Raw genomic sequence first — 25,047 nt, 5'->3', positions numbered from 1 at the left:
CTCAAACCCCCACTCACTAGAATGGGTGATGGAAAGGCTCCAGGAAATGGAGACAATCCTCCCCACTCAGGTCTGCGCCAGCCCCACATCCCACACAACCACAGTTCAGGGAGGGTGAATTACATTTTAATATCTTTAAAAGACATCCTATTTCCTAGAATCTCTCTGTCATGTACACACAACACCAGTAAGCCTCACTTCTTTGCTCTCCACATATAATGCTTTTCAATGCAAATCCAAGTGGACTGCAAAATACAGTAATAAGGGACTTCACTTGTGGTCCAGTGGTTAAGACTCTGAGCTTCCAATGCAGGGGCGCAGGTTCGACCATGGTTAGGGAACTAAGACCTCACATGGAGAGCGGCGCGGCCAAAAAATATTGAAAAAAAATACAGTAATAATTGTATAAATGTCAGCACTTTTCAAAGGAAAAAAGCTTGACAGGTACTGTGATGGTCAGTTTTCTGTGTCAGCTTGGCCAGGCCAGTCTCCAGTGATTCAACCAAACATTCATCTAGATATTGTTGTGAAGGTATTTTGTAGATGTGATTCACATCTGACACCAGAAATTAAGTAAAGGACATTAGCCTGAACAATGTGGTGGGACTAATCAGTAAGATGAAGGCCTTAACAGCAAACCCTGAGGCTTCCTGGAGGAGGAAGAAATTCCGCCTCAAGACTGCAGCATTGGCTCCTGCCTGAGGTTCCAGCCTGCAGGCCTGCCTTTCTGATTTCTTATTTACCCAGCTAGATCCCACAATTTCATGAGCCAATTCTTTGACATAAATCTCATAATATACATATTAAAAATAATAATAATAAAATAAATACAGTATAAATAGTATGTAAATAGCAAGCTGAGGGCACAAATCAGAATAAATGTGCTTATTTACCTGAGCTGCGATGTTTACTAGAATAAGGAAAATGATGATAAACTGGTGAGCACTGGCTGTGAAGTAGGTCTTGTAGGTCTTAAAACCAACGTTTCCACCCAAACGGTCCTCCAGGGAGAGTGTGAACTGTGTATTCTCAGTCTGGGAGGAGAAAATGGCAGTGAGAGACAAAATTTTAAATAATGAACTCCCAAATTTCCAAAGTTTAACAATGCCCTCCATTGCAAAGCCGTGGGAAAACACACACACACTAGTAGGAGTGCAAGATGGTCCATTTGCTACAGAGAAGGGTGTGGAAACATCTAGCCAAACCATGTATGCCTTCGCCCTTGGACCCAGCCATCCCACTCCTAGGAATCTATTAGAAATGAGGAAACATCGTTTGCATGAGGTTATTCACCGTTATTCACTGTTGGGTGGCTTTGCTTTAAGTGGATCATGACTCTCAGCATAAGCACATACCCGATTCAAGTACGAACACAGAAGTTTGCTCCAAAATAATACACAAAGTGATATGGAGATGATGTATCCCTCTAGATTATTTGTGTCACTCAGGGACAGGAACATAAAACACAGCAGGGATTCAAAGTATTAGTCAAATATAGTAAACTGAGTACACACAGTCAGTTGGAGCGATGTGAGTTAAAATAGCAGGGGGACAGCATATGATCCAAATCTATTTGCTTCTTGAATTTCAGAGAGTGATTCCGGAGTGTAGAATGTGAAGGACTAATATGAATACTTATCAGAATCATCCAGGCTCCTGGGTTTGGATAGTGAGGGTTGGATATTGAGGGGTACTTGTGTGTGTTGTTAAGGAAGATCTAGTGCATTTCTGCATTTCTGTCTGGAGCACTTAGAATGCACTGTCACATGGGCCAAAGATATCCTCGGCTCTATCCTGGCTACTGAAGATTCAAGGTGAGTAAGACATGGTTCTCGGTCTTGACGGGTAAGAAAGGAAGATGGGAACTAACTCCAAAGTGTCTGCTGTGTGGCAGGTCCTTTGCACTTGCTACCTCTGGCCTGTCACAAACCATCTGACAATGGAGCAAAATAATACCATTAATCACTTGCAATGCCAGAACATTCCAACATATAGGAACGGTAGCTGATTCAACAGGGGCTACAGCAGGACTCAGTCTAAGGAGGTTTTCATACTAAGCCCTTAGATGCATAAGGGACGCCACGGGCCACCAGAGCAAGTAGGATGTAACTATGGGAAACTGAAGAGTTCTCATATCAGTGTGAGCCACATACACCCAGGAATTTATAGCAGCACATCCACTACCGATCTCCATAAGACTCACCATCCTACACCCAAGGGAGAACACCAATCAGGCTTGCTCCCATCATGTTCTTTTAATTCTACCAATTCCATGGAATAAGGCTTTGGAAACTAAGGATCTACTTTGGGACAAATGAAGATGTTGTGAGCAGAGCAGACTGAAGGCCTGCAAGGCCACCAAGAGCAGACAGACCAGGGCACGTTGCAGGATGAGAAACTCACATCTTGGTCCTCTTGAACTGGATCTTTCAATGAGGGTGTGGAATACTGTTGAGATGGAACTGAAGACTCTAAGGAGGTCTGATTCCTCAGAGTGGAAGTTCCTGGAACTGGAGATGTTTCAGCCTCCTCATTCTCCTTCTTTAAAAGGGAATCACAATCTACCCAGGATTTCAGAAACTCACCATAAGTCCCCTTTTGCACCATCTTACCCTAAAATAAAAATAAAGAGTTTGAGAGGAATGCATTTGCATATGATAATACTAATCTAATCTAAATACTAATCAAGAAAAGTTAACTGGTATCAAATGATGATTTTCTTAAGAAAATGATCCTTAGGTCTGGAATTCTGATTGACAAATCTAGTTCAGTTAAACCTGACAAGAACTGAGCATTCTGTTCTCTGCCAAACCCTGATAAAGTAACTAAACAAGGAGGCCATGAGACTGGGGTGGCTCTAATGCCTTGGCAGCCTGTGCCAGCAAACCAAACCCTAAGCCAGAATCAGTGCACTTAAATTCGAGAAAAAACTTAACCAAAAGCAGCCAAACAGGCTTCCCCAATCAGACAACTGCTTAAGCTATAATCTAATCATTTTCTTTGAACATGTGTAACATATCATTGCAGTTTCCCTGCCTTACAGTCATATAAAATAATGTGTATATGTTTTCACCCTCCTCTCAGCCCATGAAACAAGACTCAGCTGACTCAGTCAGTGGCAAACAAAATATTATGCAAAATCCTGGGATGAAAAACTAATCAAAGGAGGGCAGCTCTGGTTAAGGCAGGTCAGGTGGAAGAAGGTGGCCCAGGACCCTAGCTGGGACCCTCTCACCCTATCCCCTGAGGTGGTCCCCTGGGAGAAACCCACTGAAGCCTTTGAGCACCATGTGATACTGCAGAACTAGAAAATTATTCAGGATATATGCATCTCATTCCACTTGGGAGTCAAAATTCATATACATTGTTTAATGAAATTATCACTTTCCACTTAGTATCTGTAAGATGCACAAGGAAATGACTAGTGGTACAAAGATGGCAATTTCACTCCGCAGCCAAGTGCTGACAACTCCGAGTGGACGAGGGGCCAGCTGTCCCCTCTCTGCTGCGAGAGAGGGACCAGACAAACCATGAGGATGGACCCCAACTCATCCAGGGGTGCTTACCAGTGGACAAATGGTTGTTTTGATAGAATTAAAATCAGGATGATGTCTTCAAAAGAAGTAATGAGGGGATCCTAAAATATCTAGGGACTGTCTAAATAGATTATTTTCCTGCCCATTGATTCTTTGCTCATAATACTACCAATGCTGGGGTCTTACACACTAGTATCACCCCCTCTGCACATGAAATTAGCTGTTCTAAAGCTTAAGAAATCTGAGCCCCCCCCCCCCCATTTCTGGAGGAGTGGAGAAGAGCTGACACATGGACCTGCTTCTAGAGAGGTAGAGCTTCTGCATTTTAATAATCTTTCTTAGAGCAGAAATTTATTTGATAAGTGAGGAAGTTGACCGATGGCCTGATAGAACAGACAAGGGTTAACAACAGAGGTGCTGAGGCACAGAGGCAAACAAGCCAAGGAGTGAAGCATCAAACCACCACCGAGTCTGAAAACTCCTCACTAATCTCCACCCCACCCCCAACCATGCTAGGTGTTGTGGCCCCTGCAAAAAAAGGTATGTCCAATCTCTAAATCCAAAACCTGTGAACATGATCTTATTTGGAGACAGGGTCTTTGCAGATGCAATCAAGTTAAGATTAGGTCATACTGGAGCAGGATGACCCTAAATCCAATATGACTGATGTCCTTATGAGAAGAGAAGAGCCTCAGACAGACACAGGGACAATGGCCACGTGACAGCAGAGGCAGAGACTACAGTGCTGCAGGTATAAGCCAAGGGACACCAAGGAAGGCAGGCAAATACCAGAAGGACGGGAGGATTCTCCCCCAGAGCCTTCAGGGAGAGCACGGCCCTGCCAGCACCTTGATTTGGGACTTGTAGCCTCCAGAACAGTGAGAGGATACATTTCTGTTGCTTTAAGCCACCCGTCTGCATTACTTTGTTATGGCAGCTCTAGAAACTAATACACTAGCCTGAGCCCTTACTTCTGCCTTTCCAACTTTACTAAGAATTCTAACTGCTTCTGTTGTTGCCCCTCCAGCAAACAACAGAGGAATCTTTTATATCACATATCAGATGAGATCGCTCCGCTGCTCTGGACCATTCAATGGCTTCCATCCCACTTCTAGGCCCCCTGCTCACTGCTTGGAGACCAGCTCCCTCCACATCCCCCTGCTCACTCTCCTCAGACATGTGGGCCTTCCTGCTGTTCCTCTAACCGGCCAGGTCAGCTCCTTCCTTAGGATCCCCTGCCTCAGACCCCTCTCCCCCAGGTGTCTGTGTGGTCCCCACCTTCATACGACTCAATCTCTGCGAGGCACCACCTCCTCAGGGAGGCAGTCAGGATGGCAGCCCCCATCCCTCTATCTTTTGTCACATCTGTCCCCATAAGAACCTTCAGGGAGCTCCATGAAGGCAAGGGCTTGTCCTACTGCTGCACAGCCTCCCACATGTATTGGGCACAAAAAAAGACCTATGCAGTGAAACCAGCAGCTGGCTACACCAGCAGAGTGGGTGTCTCTGACCAGCGTACTTGGCTACCCAACCTTGTTTCTGGTGTTAATGAAAGATGCTCTTTAGGCAAACTGCACGTGACAATCATGTAGATACAAACATATCTTAGTATCTCTAATTTCCAAATAATACACATTGACTTAAGTTGTGGAGGAGAAAACAAAAAGTTCTAAATAAAAGATAAAGATAGGATCATTATCCTTAACAAATTTCACTATGACAGTGATAATTCAGTAACTCTGAGGTTGCACTTTTATATACTTTAAAAAGTGTTTATGTGGCTTAGAATGTAGTGGTGACATTTCTACAGGTCTTTGGATTCATCCTCAAAGGCATAAATACCACCTACTCTGAGAAGAAGGAGGCATAAAACTGAGGAAGAAGAGGGCATTTACCATGAACCCAAGGAGAATGACCTGCTGGGAGGCCTGGCCTTCTACATACCTGAGTGCTAGCAAGTTCCACAGACTTCTAAAAATTACTTACATCTTCCAATATCAGAATCTGACTTGCATCCTTTAGGAACTGCAACTGATGAGTCACTAAGATTGTGATCTTCTCCTTCAAGGCTTGGCAAATACACCTACAAATGTAAAAGGTACAGTATGCAAAAGCACATTAATGGGGGTGCTCCAAATTGGAAACATGTATTTCAGAAACATAATGAGACAGACCACATAGCAGTCAAAGGTGTGTACTTTAAATCAAATAAACAATACAAATTGAATACAAACATAAATCAATGATTATGATTAGGTCCTCAAATTCATCAGCAGCAAACTTGAGTCTAGCTACATTAAAAAATTCTAAACAGCCATCCAGTGAAGGAGGTACCAACAGCTAAGTTTTTTTTTTTTTTTTTCAAAAACTCAGCTTAATGATTATTTATGTTTCATAATGTAAAAAAATTGAGCAATACTGAGATTCCAAAACTTGACTGAACTAAAACACTATTTTATTGCTACATAGGAATGGGAGAAGAAGGATCTATGTCATGTAAAAGTGTGTGACTTTTTCTTAGAGACAGTTTTCTAGGTGATTATTTATGATTTATGATGTACATTTTTTTTTAACATACAATAAACTGCATATATTTAGAGCGTACAATTTGGTATCCCAATATCGCAGTTCATTCCCCCCCAACCCTCCCCACTTTCCCCACTTGGTGTCTATATGTTTGTTGTCTACATCTGTGTCTCTATTTCCGCCTTGCAAACTGGTTGATTTGTACCACTTTTCTATAGTCCCCATATATGTGTTAATATATGGCATTTGTTTTTCTCTTTCTGACTCACTTCACTCTGCATGACAGTCTCCAAGTCCATCCATGTCTCTAGAAATGTCCCAGTTTCCTTGCTTTTTACAGCTGAGTAATATTCCATTGTATATATGTACCACATCTTTTTTATCCATTCATCTGTTGATGGGCATTTAGGTTGCTTCCATGTCCTGGCTACTGTAAATAGCGCTGCAATGAACATTGGAGTGCATGTGTCTTTCTAAATTATGGTGTTCTCTGGGTATATGCCCAGTAATGGGATTGCTGGGTCATATGGCAACTCTATTTTTAGTTTTTCAAGGAACCTCCATACTGTTCTCCATAGTGGCTGTATCAATTTACATTCCCACCAACAGTGCAAGAGCGTTCACTTTTCTCCACACCCTCTCCAGCATTTACTGCTTGTGGATTTTCGGATGATGTCCATTCTGACCAGTGTGAGGTGATACCTCACTGTCGTTTTGATTTGCATTTCTCTAATAATTAGTGATGTTGAGCAGCTTTTCATGTGCCTCTTGGCCATCTGTATGTCTTCTTTGGAGAAATGCCTATTTAGGTCTTCTGCCCATTTTTTGATTGGGTTGTTTGTTTTTTTGATATTGAGCTGGATGAACTGTTTATATATTTTGGAGATCAGTCCTTTGTCTGTTGATTCGTTTGCAAATATTTTCTCCCATTCTGAGGGCTGTCTTTTCGTCTTGCTTATAGTTTCCTTTGCTGTGCAGAAGCTTTGAAGTTCCACTAGGTCCCACTTATTTATTTTTGTTTTTATTATGATGTACATATTAACAGTTAAAAAATTAATAGATTCTTGGTAACCTTTGCCAGATTGCATTTCCTAGACACTTCTTCACAAGCAGTATTAGATAGAAAATGAATGCTAGCATGGCCTCCATCAGTCTCTACGACATTCCCAGTCCCATCCAGGAAGCAAGTCTTCTTTCACTAGGACTGAACACCTTCCTAATATAAAAACAAAAGGACAGAATCCAAATGGCCCAAATCACAGTGGAAATCATCCAACAGCTCAAAAGACACATCGATTCTCTATACCCAAGACCTCTGTATGGTCAGGCCACCCAAGATGGCTGTTCTCTTGCTCTCTGTACATCCCTTGCTCAACGGGTGCCTGCTTCACCTACACCTACTCACATGACTGACCTTCCTACATATTTGCCCCAGGGCCCAGCTAATGGCTGTTCTAGTTTTAGATCAGAATCCTCCACTATGCTTATCAAAGGGGCGGTGACGGGTGTGTCCCTTTTGGTTTCCATGGTAACCGATGGGTCAACCTGACATCAATTTCCCCTATAATAGGTAACCTCTTCGCCCTCCCTCTCTTTCCCTAGGAGCTAAGACTGCCACCATGTCCTTTCCCACCATCTGCTGCATGCAGTGGGGTGTCTCTCAAGGACCCTGCTTCAGACATGGAAGCTTGCCCCATACATTAAACCACTGATGTCTCTGTCACTGACTCCAGGCTCTTTCTTAGGTCTAAGCTGGGCAAGTACAGGTCTGGCTGGCCTGCAGGATGAAGCCCAACAACCCCCCTCAGATGTCTAGGAACTGAGCCCCAGTCTCATCCCTCAAGGGTCTACAACCCCTCAAGGGAAGCGAGTAGCCGGGTATGGGGCCCCGGTGACCATGGGCAGGGCTCCAGGCATGTACTCTGGGTGTCTGAACCCCTCACAAAGCAAATCTCAGGAATATGGGCCACAGCTCAGCCTGCTGAGTCAGTCAGATGGAGAGTCTAGAGGCAGCAGACAGCAGCTCAGTCCCTGTCACCAGCCTGACAACATTGGTCGAGCCACTAAACCTCAGTTTCTTCATCCGAAAACAAGGTCAATGAAAACTCATCCACATGTTCTGAGAAAGCAAACCACCAGTCCACTCAGTAAAGGTCAGCCCCCTTCTCTACTCCTCCCTAACCCACGAGAGGTCATGTGCTTTGGACTTAGGATAGGAAAGCCTTAAGGGGACACTCTGAACACTGGGTCCTATAATCAGAAGCAAGAGCCCAGGATATAGACACATACACCATTGCTTCATTCAGTCTAAAGGATTCATTTTTCCCTTTTGACATGTGTTAGTTCAGCGTTCATACCTAAATTTCTTGACTGAGTAACCCCCTCTTCAGACGTAGTACTAAAGCTTTCAAGGGAATTATTTCCCCTTAATCCATAATTACCTGCCATCAGTCCCTGAAAGTGGATGTTAATCAAATCTGATCAGCTGCTATGTCCAAGGTGGACCAACCCAAAAGTTGGTCACCACAGATGAGGTAATATAAATAATTACAATGAAGTGGTCAGTTGATGGCTTTGAATTTTTCCTAAATAATGCTTTTCATTCAAATTTGTAGGAAAATACTCTGTTTTCCAAGTTTTTATAGTAAAGATTTTCAAGTCATGCCATAAAAATGATTGATTCAGCAACCAGTTATTTAACCATTATTCCTATATAAGGGCTGTGTTAATCCTATAATCTCATATATAATCCTACATAAGGGCTGTATTAAGAGGGGACACAGCCTGTGGTAGAGGGGATACAAATAAGACAGACAGACTCCCACCTTCATTCATTCAATCAGCAGGTTTGTCGAGGTGCAAGGCTCTGTCCTAAGTGCTGAGGATACATCCACAGGTAAAGAAAGCAGACAATACTCAGACTGTGTACAGGAGGACACACTGAATGAGTATAGAAAATGCTCTATCAGGACATGATGTGTGCTCTAAAGAAAAAGCAAGGGGGGTGGTGCTCCTAACTTAGATGGGGGTTGACATGGGAACCCTGAGACTATCTGGGGGAAACATCCTGGAAGAAGGCAGAGGAGGTGTAGCGGTCCTGAGACAGAACATGCTGGGCTAAGGCAGCTTTGTGTATTCACAGCTTATGGGGGGTGGGGGGAACTCGTAAATGGTCAAGTGCAGCCCACTGAGGGCTGTGGGAAGGCAGAAGGGCACAGGCTCCCCCTGGAGGAACAGGAGGGAAAGGCAGGGGCCTGTCTTTCACCTTCCTTCTTTGCCCTGGCGCACTGCTCCCTGGCTCTGGGACAGAGGGAGCAGTATCTACAGACAGACAGGTGTGAGAAAGGGGCCCCCACAAAGCCAGCACGGCTGGAATACCGAGTGGGTGTGGGGACGAGCTGGAAAGGCTGATGGGGGCAGACAGCAAAGAAGCTTGTTCTCAGTTTGATGACCTGGAACTGCATCCTGAATGTGAAGGGGAGTCTGTGAAGGGCTGGAGCAGGAAGGGTGAACTTGGTAGACAGCAGCCTGGGAATCTGATCAGGACAGACCTGAAGAACTGGTGACGTAGGAGGCGAGGGTCTGGTGACGTGGGGCTGAAATACAATGGGAAGCTATGGCTAGACACAGGTGAGACGGCATCAGTTCACCTAAGGCCTCTAACCTTCTGTAGGTGATAGAACTCACTCAATGTTTACAATACGTAGTTGTAAAACTCACACGCCTTAATAATCTGGAATATAGATTCATGACTGAAGGAAACTGTTAATGGCAAGTAGAGTGTAATTCATTCACTGTTAATACAAAACACTCCCATGACTAAACTTTGACATGACCACCATCTTTCGAAGCACAATTTTCCATCCAATCTTCTAACTTGAGAATAGTCTCCAGTTGCTGCTGAGTGATTTCCTAAATTACATTCAGGCTCCCTGACTTATGTTTCCCTAGAGAATGTGGTTCTGATGAGCAAACAACAATCTTAACAAGCTTACTTCTATCAAGTGTACATCCAAGGTCATTAAACCCAAAAGGCTGGAGAGGACTTTATAAACAACTCCTGTGTTTGAAGAAGAACTTGGGAGAGCTTTTGTAAGGAGCACACTGATACTTGGCAATCAGAACACCTTCCTCTCCCCTCCCTGTGACAGGATGCAATGACCAGCAGAAACTGTTCCTGGAGTGATGGAGAACTTGTGCAGACCCACACAAGACAGGGCGACAGATATCTGCGAGTTCAGGATGGGGCGCTGGGAACAGAGAGGCTGAGCTATTCAAGATGCCAGGAGAGTGAGGGTGGGGAATCCCTGTCACAGCACGAGTGCCTGTCACTGAACCCATGACAAGCCACAAGGCACTTCTCTAAGGGAAAATTCATCAAGTCACAGTCAGGAGAGAGCAGGAAAGGGTGGTCATATCAGAGAGCTGGAGGCCATGCCACATGTCAGCTGTCCTGCTCTCTCATGTTCTGAAAGATTCAATGCCACTTTGAAAATTCTTTTTATTGTGGTAAAATATACATAACGTGAAATTTACCATTTTTACCATGTTTAAGCATACAGTTCAGTGGCATTAAGCACATTCACGTGGTGTGCAGCCATCACCACCATCCATCTGCAGAGCTCTTTCATCACCTCAACACTCAGTGCAAGTTACATACAGACTTTGGTGGAACCCACCCCACGACCTCTGCTTAGTGGATGTAGAATCCCAGCTCCCAGGATCCAGAACTCGGAGCTCCTCACAGGTTTCTCTCTCACACAGCTGACTCTGCCAAAGTCTCTTTACTGTGCTATCCTGGACCTGTTGTAAAGCAATCATGTCCCTCTAATTCACATGATGACACCTTAATAGTCAGTACCTTAGCATTTGGTGACAGGGCCTTTAAAGAGGTTATTGTTACCCTTGATTAGGGTAGGCCTAATTCAATCTGACTGGTGTCCTTAGAAGAGGAGACTAAGGCGTAAGGACAGACACAAAGGGACAGAGGATAGACCATGTGAAGACACAGCGAGAAGGCTGGCATCGGAAGCCAAGGAGAGAGGGCTCAGCAGAAACTAAACCTGCCCACACCTTGATCTTAGTTCCAGCCTCGAAAACTGTGAGAAAACTAATTTCTATTGTTTGAGCCGCACCGTCCCATCTGTGACAGCCTGCTATAGGCTGACTGTGTCCTCAAAATTCAGAGGCTGAAACCTAATCCCCAATGTGTTGGTATTAGGAGGAGGGGGCTATCAGGAGGTGACGAGGTCGTGAGGGTGGAGCCTTCGTGAATGGGATTAGTGTCCTTATAAAAGGGACTCACCCCTTCCACCCCGTGAGGACACAGGAATCAGGCCCTCACCAGACACCAAATCTGCCAGCACCCTGATCTTGGACTTTCCCAGTCTCTGGAACTGTGAGAGGTAAATTTCTGTTATTTCTAAGCCACCCAGTCCATGGTCTCCTGTGAGAGCAGCCTGAACAGACGCAGCCCTAGTAAACTAACACAGGACCTGACAGCGAGAATTTCCAAATAACTTCTCTCTGCTGTACAACCTGCATCCTCCAGGCGAGGATGTGCCTGCTGTTCTTCTCACAGCCTTGCTTCCTCCTCCCCCTACTCCTGTGCCTCTACTCTTCCTTTAGCAAAAAGAACTGAATCCTCTTCTCAGCCTCCACAAACCCTGCCCAGCCAGCAGGTCCACAGGGCACTTCCCACCAAGCCCAGTGCACAGGGAGCTTTCCAACTTTAGCTGAAAGCCTACAGCTGCCCACTTCTGCTTCCATGTAGCATTTACTATCCTGTATTGAAATACTTAAACCTTGGCTATGCTGACCTATTCCCAGGCATCTATCTTAACAAGCTCTACATAGAGACAGATTCCCTAGAGGCAGGAATGAGAGCTGAACATCTTAGTCTCCCTTGTTCTGCCCAGTGTGGGTCCCTCCCTCTCCTGGCTCACTGTCCTCCTTTGTAAAATAAGAGGTTTTGTGTAGTAACATCTATAAGGGCATCGATCTCAGTGCACACAGTAGGGCTTTAATACGTGCAGCTGGAAGCGCTCATTGCCTTTAACAAGGGGAACAACAGCAAGGTACCTAACCATGGGGTAGATGTGGATGCTGCTTCAGAAAAAGCAAGTTCACTAGGCTTTCAAAGAGGCCAGCTAGACTCCATCAGAGGCATCAGTCAGTGTGTGTTAGGACACATTACACACAGAAAAGCATCAGAGTTGTTCTGCTTCAGGGGTTCGGTGGCCAAGCAAGAGCCACTGACAACACATTCCAGACACACAAAGTGAGAGTCAGGACTTCAGCCAGATTCTAGATTCCTAGTTTCAAATTCAAGTTAACCCTACACTGTGGTCTAAGTATTAATTCTAATAAGCATCCATGAAGCAACATTAAATGATTGAAGCCGTACTCTCATGTGGAATAAATCATTTTCAAATTCTAGACTTTACTAAGTATTTCCAAACTGACAGAATAAGCATAAACCAACAAGGCTTTTCAATGGAAGCCCTTCGTCAGTGCTGAGAACTTCACTTCTAATGTGCCTTAAACAAATGATGATGGAAAAGAACTGGCAGTGAAGTACCAGGTTACTGAGACTCACCCTCTGATTTAAAAACCATACATCATCTTTCTTATTCCTGGGGTCTGGGTCCACCCACAGTGTCTAGTTATCAACTGCAAGTAGCAGGGGGAAATCTGCCATCTATTCCTCAGCTCCCTAAAGCATGGGCTCCACTGGCCTCCACACACTGGAAGCACCTCCTGTATTTTCCTGTCTTGACCTTATCATGATGCAAAATTTCTCTATGATAGATCTTTTGTGGGGGAAGGGAGGGGAGAGAGGGACACCAGGGCAGAATGAGTCTCTGCAGCAGAAAGGCTTTCCTGAGCTTTCTTCCCTGATCTCTACAGCGTTCTTGGAAAGCAGAAATAACAGAACACAGGAGCAAACTCACTGTTTGAACAAGTGCCTGCTGACTCCTGCATCTACTGCGCTGAGCGGATCATCCAGGAGGTAGATGTCTGCATCCTGATACACGGCTCTAGGAAACATAGAGAGATGTCAGGAGAAGAACGCTTCATGCTCCCTGGATCTCATCTCTGAATCAGGACGGTGTCCAATAACTCAATGTTCATTCCAAGAGCCCATGGAAAGGACCAAGACCCTGCTTCACACAGCACCCACCCGGTGAGAGAGGTCTCGTGCTCACTTCCACTAGGAGCTGCAGAGGAGGCAGGGGCAGGATGGCAACTGAAACACTATTTACCTTGCAAGGCTGACCCGGGCTTTCTGCCCTGCACTCAGTGTGGTTCCTCCATCTCCTATCACAGTTAGATCTCCATCCTTCAAAAGCTGCAAATCCTACATGAAGATAGAAAAGGGGGAAAAGAAAAAAACTTAAAATGTGTTCTCCTCCTGCCATCCAACCTTCTAGAATCATTTCGTTATAAAAGTATTTCATCAACAGCAGTGGGTATATTTCATAGTGACTAAATTATAACCTTGAACGTTAAAAAAAAAAACAACCTCTCAGGGTTTTTCATTCACATTCATTCTGCAGTTTTTCACAGCATTTATGCATTTGAGCATTTTAACAGATATTTATTGAGGATGGACTGTATGCTGGAGATTGTTCTGGGCACAATGAATTCAGCCATGAGGAAACAAAGTCCCTAGAGTTTCTTTCCATGGTGGGAGATGGAAAATATGGAAAATTAACATGAGTGCAAGTACTAAGGACTAGAAGAATAAGGAAGCTGGCTTAAGGGGATGGGGAGTAAAGGAGGGAAAGTGAGTCTATACTGGGGTCGGGAAGGGCTCTGTTCAGGTGTGAGCAGATCTGGGGGAGGGTGGAGGGGGCTCACGCAGACCTGGAGAGGAGGCTCCACACAGAGGAATGAGTGAGGGCAGAGGCCATGGGGCAGATGCCCAAGGTTTTCCAGGACAAGCAAGGAGGCCAGGAGAGCTGGAGCTGAGTAAGAGTGAGGGGGATGAGGGCAGAGACGGAGCAGGAGGAGCCCTGGTTTCACTCCCAGTGAAAGGGGGAGGGGAAGGGGAAGGACTGACATGGTCTGAGGTTTTTAAAAAAATCACTCCTGCGCTTTTTGGAAAACAGGCATTGAGTGGGAAAGGTTGAGGGCATATACAAGTTAGGAGGCTACTGGAATAATCTAGATGAGAGATATGATGGTGGCCAGGACCAGAGTGGGAGCAGTGGGAATGGAGAGATGGGGTCAAATTCCAGGCACATTTCAAAGGTGGAGGCTGTAAGACCTGCTGATGGGATGGGTGTGGATTGTAAGAGAAGAGGAGGACTATGGTGTTTGGGGTACGAGGAAGAAGAAGAACAGGGTCACCATTTACTGAGTTGGGGAAGACAGTGGATGCACATTTAGGAAACTTCAGTTGTGGACAAGCTGAGGTGACCTCTTGGTGAGATCACAGTGCAGCTGGATACGTGAGTGTAAAGGTCTGTGCTAGAGGCACAAGTGTGAGAGCTGGTGGCCCAGGCTGATGAAGGCGCAGGACTTATTTTATCCTAAATGACCAATTTTGCTGACTTCGGCCTCAGCTTCCCACTTTCAGAGAAGGGATAACACCTGACCTTTGTCTTCACGGAAGGCAAGTGATACATAGGGCAAGTGATAAGAAAGGTAAGTGAGAGAGTGACAGACAAGGTCTGTACAAGAACTGGGAGTGGAAAGAGCAGGCTGGGCAGGAAAACCAAAGGGAAAGAAACAGTGTGCTCGAGGGACACTGAGCAGATCAGCTGGATTAAGCAGATACCTGTCTGTGGAAGAAGGAAAACCATAAAGCTAAGAAGAACATGAAGTTTTGCCCTGAGGATCTGGGAATCAATCAAAAATTATATTTGAATATTATTTAAGAAGTAAATAGATCAGTCTATTTTTCCCAGTACCTGGGATGGGGGGGCGGGGGGGAGAGGACAAGAACATCCCTAAAATGACAAGATAACAATTAAGTCTAAGTTACATAGTTATTATATTAGAAATCTTAGATTGCCTATAATTATCACTTGACAGGTCCTGGTGTAGACAAGCAGAGTTTGTGGGGAGTTTGTTTTCTACTAAACCCCTCAAGTATCAACCTAAGATACACAACAGTACCTTTCTGCAGATGAAGCCCTCATTTCTTTGTCTTTCCTTTAGTAAATTTAGGTAGAAAGCAAGTGGCACACTGGAGTCTCCATGATAAACAAATCCTGTGATCTCCCTTAGTCTTATTTTCCTCTATGACAGAATGTGCTACAGACACAAGAATCACTAAACTCAAGGGTTCTCTGAGGATCAAAACAAGTGTATGAACACCCTGCATATGGGGGAAAAGGACATGAATTGACTGTAACTTGCTGTTATTAGTGACTGATGCCTATTTTCTCATCAAACCAACAGTGGGACCCCATTCACAGTGTGAATCACAGCATGCAAAGGACATGACCACAAGGAGAAGAAAGAGATTGTTTCCATCACAACCCTCCCTGACAGCCTCAAAGACACACAGGCACACACAGGTCCCTTGTACACTCAAAGCTTAATGAGGGTACATCAAATGAAAGACAGCAATTGCTGTGTTTTGAAAATTTACCACTATTTCACCCTATTTTTTTGTTGAGCTCAGAACTTAATACCATCTCTTGCTTTTGGTTTTCATGAAAAAACAATGAGCTGTTTTGACAGGTCCCCAGCCTTACACACACACACACACACACACACACACACACACACACAAACACACACACAGAGTTACTTGGCCTCTGTTTCACTGTTGACAGTCCTTGCAAACTCTTCTGCTTAATTTTTATGCTTTGACTTTATGTTGTTCAATTTCCTTCTTAAAATAGCACCACATTGTAGCACAGCAATTTAAACCACATTCTAGAAAAGGTAATTAAGCCCACTCTTTCATTTAGCACACTTAGGGTATAAGAAACTAGCTCTGAGTCTGGTAGTCAGACTTTGAGGATGTTGTTGACTCTGCAAGTTATTTATGGACAAGCCCAAGATGGGAAAAACATATCAGAGGATTTGAAGTAAAATCCAAGTCAAGCTGATTTCTCAGCCACCATTTTCTGATTAAATGGGAAAAGCCTGAGTTGAGCATATATTACAACTCCTCCCGCTGACAGGAAGGTGTTCTTATTCACATTATTTTCCTCTAAATTAAATTTAACCAATTCCCACTGAATAGCAGACACACAAACTAGAGGCAAAATAGAAAATGGCTTCACTGGTGTGATTCCATCCATCCAGAAGCACATCAAGGGCCCTTCAGTGATGGTGGAGACTTAGTGTAGAAACACTGCAGAGACGACCGTTGAAATAGTTAATGAGGACAGGACTTGAGGCCCTGGCAGAGGAGGGCTGGGCTCCAGAGTCAAACAGCAGGAGGCCCCTGCCTTCTTCATGGTTTTTTCTTCCATTTGGAATGGTCCCTCCTCTCACGGCCTGTCAATATCCTGCCCATCTTTCCAGGCTCAGCCCAAACACTCTCTCCCATGAAACCACCCTGGACTCATCTCTCTTCTTGCTGGGTTCCTAAGGCTTTGTTTACATCTTTCGTGAAGGACCCATCTTATTCTGCTCCATCATTTGTACGTGTGCACACGGCTTCTCTCAGCTCCTGGAGGGTGAGATCTGTGCACCAAGCTCTGTTCTGGACCCTGATGCTGATTATCTCTAATCCTCACAACAAGCTGCATAGGAAGTACTGGCCCCATTTCACAGATGAGGAAACTGAGACTAAGTGAGGTTACATCACTGGTCTGAGGACTGTCAGCTATTAAACAGAATAGTTGAAATCTGAACCAAGCTCATGTCACTTCATAGCCTTCTACTCTTTCACAACATGCTGTTCAGGTGGTGACTGAAAAGTATATTTGAAATGAAGGCAACACTAAAATAACTCAAGACTTGAAGGCCTCTATACCTAGACATGGAAGTCTCAATAAACTTATTATCATATGATTGTCAAGGCAATCTGAAAAGCAAATGTCCAAGTAAATGATCTATGTGTGAAAATATTAAACTAAAATTTATCAGTTTGATAACTTTAAACATGTATTTCCTAAAAGTTTTTAAAAGCCTTCAAGTGGTTAAAGATGATATGCAGACAAATGTGATATACTATGTTGCTTATGTTATGGTAACAGGATATGTTTATTGTTGATTTATATAACGTACTGTGTGTAGAGCACCTATAGAAATATCACCTCAATTAATGGAAGTTAAATACTCAGATACCTTCTTTCTTACATGTCACATCTTATGGATGTGATTTTACCAAAAACTGGCTGAGCTTATAATTAGGAGTTAATTTATTTTCAAAATTATTCTAACATTTATAGAGTGCTTGTTATGTCCCTAGCAATCAGGTACTTTAAAATCACTACTACATTTCATCCTCACAACAACCTTATGAGGTTAATAGTATTATTATTCCTTTTTACAAATGAAGAACCAGGCTTGTAAGGGTCACATGATTAACCCAAAACACACAACTAGTAAACAGAGAAACTGAGACTCCATCCCTGAGCCTTCTGACTCCTGGACCTTGGAGTTGATGTCATCAGCCTGAATCGATATTGTCAAATGTGATTACTTCATATCTCCCTATTTTATCACAGAAATATATTCAGCTCAATGAACTTAAATGATTATTTCAATTAGATCTAATACAATTCATCTAGTTGTTACTAACATATGTAATATAAGAAATGTTGCTTTTCTTCTGTTTTTTCCTCCAGGATTTGGGGGAGGTGGGGGTAGGGAGAACTGTAAGGTAAAGCTTTATTGTATTTATATGTAAGTATGGATAGATGTATGGATGGATATAGAGAAAAGATCTATAATAGTTACAATGGCTACCGTTTACTAAAACCCTGGCATGTTTTCATTTCACAGGCATTGCCTGTAGCCTTTCAAGTAATCCCATACCTCCCCCATTTAATAAGCGAGGAAACTGAGATAGACTCCTGGAGCTACTACCCAGGACTGTTTCTCTGCAAGGGCCAGGTCTCTCCTACTACACATTCTATCCCTGTATCTAGAGACAAAAAGCATTCCAGGAAGCCCCTATTATCTATGAGGGTCTTATGCCCATCCACTGACACAGGAATTCCAGATAGAGTTAAGCAGAGGATCTCATAACTCATTAAATCGTTCCCAGGTGTCATAAGACCTAGCTGACCCCTTGTTAATCAGATGTCATACATGGCATTTCAGAGCAGCAGCAAAACCTCTTAGAAACCCTCTGACACAATGTCCTTATTGTGCTGCAGAAACATCAGAGGCCCAGGCAGGTAACAGAATGTGTCCAAAGTTTCAGCAGGCAAGTGACAAAGCTCTTCGCTACTTCTCCATCCTGGGCCTCCCTTCTTGCCAAGGAGAGAATGTGCACAAAGGGCCTAGACTCCATGTCCCAACAACACAGCAGAACAGGAGAAGAGTCCATTGTTTATAAACCTCACATCACGTACAGAAGAATCTCTGTGCAGCCCAATTCTGCAGGGCCCCTTCCCACCACAGTCTGTGCCGCATGGATACCCAAGGGTGGGTGAAGCCCCAGAACACTGCCCGTGTTACTGGTCCAATCACCCCACAGGGCTGCAGCAAAATACCAATCCCCAGTGATCTGAGCCTGAGCTGCAAACGTAAAGATGAGGTGTTTCATCTCTTCAAGCCTCAGTTTTACTAACTATAAAATGAGGATGGTAACATCGAAAACACTCATAAAGAATTAATAACTCATATGCCTTTTTATGTGTGTGAAAGATAGAAAAATGATCTGCACGTGGACTCTGAATAAATGGGAGCTATTGCTCTCACTGTTTTACATTTGCTTTCCCCCTTCTTTTCTCATACAGTCTCTACACCATTTAATAAAAAGCTAGCTCATTCCTGCTAACTTGACATCGTTTCTGCAAACACACAATCTCCCATTAACAAAAACCTAGGAAAAAGAAACAGAAGCCAATTAAACAAGCAAGCAATTCTGTTTTGTCCACATCATCCGAAAATGCTATTCACCTGTTACAACCTATGATGTTCAAGCCACTGTTCAAGCAGAATTACTATTTCCTCAGTCTGGAGCCTTCAACACCACACCTTTGAAAGTCTGTCCCAGCCTTTTCCCTCACAGTATAAAAGGACAGGCAGGACTGCACTGAACAAACCCCAGGAGGTGCCCTTTAATGTTATTATTCACAGATTTTTATAACCCAATAGAGTAACACAGTATTTAACAGTATTTACCTTTTTTTTCCTTTCTTTTTGCCAAATTGTATTCTTCTATCAGTTAAGTTCAATTTTCATCATTTATTCACTAATTTTATTTAAATCCCAACATAGAGTTTTAAATGTTTCATCTTGCCATTTTCTGTGCAACTCAATGCCATTTTTGAAAATAATCTCTCCCCCAGAGAAATGATGCAGTACTAAAAGTAAATTTTAAAGCATTCAACTTTCCTTAAATAATAAATTACAAGTCAAAAATGAAGAGGAGAGGGAAACCTACAGACTGAAAGGGACCGAGGAGGCACCAACCAAGAGCAGGGGGCAGACATCACATGGAGTCTGATTCAGACAATGGTGAGCGAGATTTCTCAGTGAGATGGTTAACAACATGTAAACACAGACTAGAAGGTTGATGATATTCAGGAATCTGGGTTATTTTTCAGGTATAATAATGTGATTTTTCTCCCAAAGGCTTTCCTACCTTTTAGAGAAAACTAATGAAATGTTTACAGGTGGACTAATCTGAGGTCTGGGATCTGTTGCAGAATAATCTGGGGTGGGGGTGGGGCTGGCAGAGGGCGGGGGTAGAGACGCAGCAAGACCTGCCTCCAGCTGCTCCTGGTTGGAGCTGGGGTGGGTGCAGGAGGGCTCATCACACTGTGCTCTCTGTTTTCACAAATTTTTGTAACTGTCCCCCCCAAAAAAAGAAGCTAAAAGGGAATGAAACTTCACAAAATGAAACAACCCCACCCCTCTCAGAAAAGGCATTCTGTGAGTGCTATCACATCAGGATTAAAACAGTAGCATATATGTCTATATATTTACACAGAAGACCAGCTTAAAATATTAAGCTTCAAATTAAAAAAAAAAAAAAAACTTTCACCAAACTTTACAATTTAAACCAACCCTATCATTATTTGAAATTCGAGTATATGCAACTCAGAAGTCATTACTCACCTCCTCCAAAGCACAAGATTTTATTACTTCTTCATATCGTTCTTCTTCATATTTCTTCCCAAATAAAATATTACTCCGCACAGTTCCTGAAAACACCCAGGGCTGCTGAGAAACATACGCAATCCTCCCGTGCACGCTGACCAGCCCCTGGCTCGGGGGCAGCTCCCCCAGCACAGCACTTAACAGTGACGACTGAAACAGATGGTAACACACACATGTGAACAGGCAGCACTCAGGACGGGACACGCCCTGCAGCACAGCCATCCCCACTTTGGGCGCTTGATAAAGGATAGAACCCTTTCCTTTAGAACAGGATGAAGTACAGCCCTGGCAGTTGTGACCAAAAAAATTAAAAATAACCCTATTGGTGAGGGAGTAGCACAGACATATATATACTACCAACTGTAAAACAGATAGTCAGCAGGAAGTTGTTGTATAACAAAGGGAGTCCAACTCGAGGATGGAAGATGCCTTAGAGGACTGGGGCGGGGAGGTTGGGGGGGGGACTCGAGGGGGGGGGCAGTCAAGGAAGGGAGGGAATACGGGGATATGTGTATAAAAACAGATGATTGAACTTGGTGTACCCCCCCCAAAAAAATAAATAAATAAATAAAATTAAACAAACAAACAAAATAACACTATTGGTCAGTGTAAACTAATGGTTGATAAGGAATATTGATAAAATAGTATAACAATCTACTGTGCCCAAGAGTTTACCCCAAATGAATTGCTACACTCAGCAAAGACTAATCAAGAATGTTTAACATCCTTAAGTAGCAGAGCAGCCAATCAGAGTGTGTATTTCATGTATTTGATGTTTAGTGCAGTTGTTTCTGCAACTGAGTATCCTTTACTTGACAAATTCTTGTTCTTAAAAAGCTATGTGTGAAGAATATATCCAAAGATTATTATTAAAAGAACTCTGAAGTGAGTTGTGTCTGAAGAGCAAAAGTCTATCATAAAGGAAATCATACACATAGTAATCAAATTGACAAAAATTAACAGCAAAGAAAAATTATTAAAACCAACAAGGGAAGAACAACAAATAACATACAAGGGAACCCCCAACAGGTTAACAGCTGATTTCTCAGCAGAAACGCTGCAAGTCAGAAGGGAGTGGCATGATATATTTAAAGCAATGGAAAGGAAGAACCTACAACCAAGAATACTCTAGCCAGCAAGGATCTCATTCAGAGTCGATGGAGAAATCAAAAGGTTTATAGACAAGTAAAAGCTAAGAGAATTCAACACCACCAAATCAGCCCTACAATAAACACTAAAGCAACTTTAAGTGGGAAACACAAGAGAAGAAAAGGACCTACAAAAACACACCCATGACAATTAAGAAAATGGTAACAGGAACATACATATCAATAATTATCTCGAATGTAAATGAATTAAATGTTCCAACTAAAAGACACAGACTGGCTGAATGGATTCAAAAACAAGACCCATATATATGCTGTCTACAAGAAACCCACTTCAGATCTAGGGACACATTCAGACTGACAGTGAGGGGATGGACAAAGATATTCCATGCAAATGGAAATCAAAAGAAAGCTGGAATAGCAATACTCATAACAGATAAAATAGACTTTAAAATAAAGAATGTTGCAAGAGACAAGGAAGGACACTACATAATGATTAAGGGATCAATCCAAGAAGAAGATATGACAATTATGAATATATATGCACCCAATATAGGAGCACCTCAATACATAAGGCAAATGCTAACAAATATAAAAGAGGAAATTGAAAGTAACACAATAATAGTGGGGGACTTTAACACCCCACTTACACCAATGGACAGATCATCCAAACAGAAAATAAACAAGGAAACACAAGCTTTAAATGACACATTAGACCATCTCAACTTAATTGATATTTATAGGACATTCTATCCAAAAACAGCAGATTACATTTTCTTCTCAAGTGCATGCGGAACATTCTCCAGGATAGATCACATCTTGGGTCACAAATCAAGCCTCGGTAAATTTAAGAAAACTGAAATTGTATCAAGCATCTTTTCCGACCACAACACTATGAGATTAGAAATCAATTACAGGGGAAAAAAAACCTGTAAAAAACACAAACACATGGAGGTTAAACAATGTACTACTAAATAACCAAGAGATCACTGAAGAAATCAAAGAGGAAATTAAAAAATACCTAGACACAAATGACAAAACATGACAATCCAAAACCTATGGGATCCAGCAAAAGCAGTTCTAAGAGGGAGGTTTATAGCAATACAATCTTACCTCAAGAAACAAGAAAAATCCCAAATAAACACTCTAACCTTACACCTAAAGAAACTAGAGAATAAAGAACAAACAAATCTCAAAGTTAGTAGAAGAAACAAATCATAAAGATCAGAGCAGAAATAAATGAAATAGAGACAAAGAAAACAATAGCAAAGATCAATAAAACTAAAAGCTGGTTCTTTGAGAAGATAAACAAAATTGATAAATTTTTAGCAAGACTCATCAAGAAAAAGAGGGAGAGGACTCAAATCAATAAAATTAGAAATGAAACAGGAGAAGCTATGACACTACAGAAATAGAAAGCATCATAAGAGACTACTACAAGCAACTACATGCCAATAAAAAGAACAACCTAAAAGAAACAGACAAATTCTTAGAAAGGTATAACTTTCCAAGACTGAATTAGGGAGAAATAGAAAATATGAACAGACCAATCACAAGTAATAAAACTGAAACTGTGATCAAAAATCTTCCAACAAACTAAACTCCAGGACAAGATAGCTTCACAGGTGAATTCTATCAAATATTCAGGTAAGAGCTAACACCCATCCTTCTCAAACTCTCCCAAAAGTTTGCAGAGAAAGGAACAATCCCAAACTCACTTTACAAGGCCACCATCACTCTGATACCAAAACAAGACAAAGATACTACAAAAAAAGAAAATTACAGACCAATATCACTGATGAATATAGATGCAAAAATTCTCAACAAAATACTAGTGAACAGAATCCAACAACACATTAAAAGGATCATACACCATGGTCAAGTGGGGTTTATCCCAAGGATGCAAGGATTCTTTAATATAGGCAAATCAATCAATGTGATACACCATATTAAATTTAAGGATAAAAACCACATGATTGTCTCAATAGATGCAGAAAAAGCTTTTGACAAAATTCAACACCCATTTATGATAAAAATTCTCCAGAAAGTGGGCATGGAGGGAAACTACCTCAACACAATAAAGGCCATATACAACATACCCACTCCAAACATCATTCTCAATGGTGAAAAACTGAACGCATTCCCTCTACAATCAGGAACAAGACAAGGATATTCACTCTTGTCACTGCTATTCAACATAATTTTGGAAGTCCTTGTCACAACAATCAGAGAAGAAAAAGAAATAAAAGGAATCCAAATTGGAAAAGAAGTAAAACTGTCACTGTTTGCAGATGACATGATACTATACATAAAAAATCCTAAAGATGCCACCAGAAAACTACTAGAGCTAATCAATGAATTTGGTAAAGTTGCAGGATCCAAATTAACACACAGAAATCTCTTGCATTCCTATACACTAACAATGAAAGATCAGAAAGAGAAATTAAGGAAACAATCCCATTCACCATTGCAACAAAAAGAATAAAATACCTAGGAATAAACCCCTCTAAGGAAGTAAAACACTTGTACTCAGAAAACTATAAGACACTGATGAAAGAAATCAAAGATGACACGAAAAGATGGAGAGATATACCATGTTCTTGGATTGGAAGAATCAACATGGTGAAAATGACTAGACCACCCAAAGCAATCTACAGAGTCAGTGCAATCCCTATCAAATTACCAATGGCATTTTTTACAGAACTAGAACAAAAAATCCTAAAATTTTTATGGAGACACAAAAGACCCCAAGTAGCCAAAGCAATATTGAGAAAAACAAAACAAAACAAAACGGAGCTGGAGGAATCAGACTCCCAGACTTCAGACTATAGTACAAAGCTATAGATCAAGACAATATGGTACTGACACAAAAACATAAATATAGATCAATGGAACAGGATAGAAAGTCCAGAGATAAACCTGTGCACTTGTGGTCAACTGATCTATGACAAAGGAGGCAAGGATATACAATGGAGAAAAGACAGTCTCTTCAATAAGTGGTGCTGGGAAAACTGGACAGCTACAGGTAAAAGAATGAAATTAGAACACTCCCCAACACCATACACAAAAACAAACTCAAAATGGATTAAAGACCTAAATGTAAGGCCAGACACTAAAAATCTCTTAGAGGAAAAAAAAGGAAGAACACTCTTTGACATAAATCACAGCAAGATCTTTCTTGACTTACATCCTAGAGTAATGCAAATAAAAACAAAAATAAACAAGTGGGACTTAGTGAAATTTAAAAGCTTTTGCACAGCAAAGGAAACTATAAACAAGATGAAAAGACAACCCTCAGAATGGGAGAAATATTTGCAAACAAATCAACAGACAAAGGATTAATCTCCAAAATATATAGACAGTTCATCCAGCTCAATATCAAAAAAAGAAACAACCCAATCAAAAAACGGGCAGAAGATCTAAATAGACATTTCTCCAAAGAAGACATACAGATGGCCAAGAGGCACATGAAAAACTGCTCAACATCACTAATCATTAGAGAAATGCAAATCAAAACTACAATGAGGTATCACCTCCCACCTGTTAGAATGGATATCATCAGAAAACCTACAAAATATAATTGCTGGGGAGGGTGTGGAGAAAAGGGAATGCTCTTGCACTGTTGGTGG

At 42.2% G+C, this 25,047-nt stretch overlaps 1 protein-coding gene across 1 annotated transcript in view; it reads right to left on the bottom strand.

Moving 5' to 3' along the window:
- Nucleotides 1-25,047, bottom strand: part of LOC130835552 (ATP-binding cassette sub-family C member 4-like) — a 169,376-nt gene that overhangs the window by 105,504 nt on the left and 38,825 nt on the right. The window contains 6 exon segments of the mRNA XM_057707190.1: nt 894-1,034; nt 2,404-2,613; nt 5,523-5,619; nt 13,016-13,102; nt 13,328-13,422; nt 20,271-20,462. Of these exon segments, the coding sequence (XP_057563173.1) occupies nt 894-1,034; nt 2,404-2,613; nt 5,523-5,619; nt 13,016-13,102; nt 13,328-13,422; nt 20,271-20,462 (822 nt within the window).

Source organism: Hippopotamus amphibius, chromosome 14 (genome assembly GCF_030028045.1).
Source record: "Hippopotamus amphibius kiboko isolate mHipAmp2 chromosome 14, mHipAmp2.hap2, whole genome shotgun sequence".
NCBI lineage: Eukaryota > Metazoa > Chordata > Mammalia > Artiodactyla > Hippopotamidae > Hippopotamus > Hippopotamus amphibius.
This window is presented reverse-complemented; position numbering and strand designations above follow the sequence as displayed.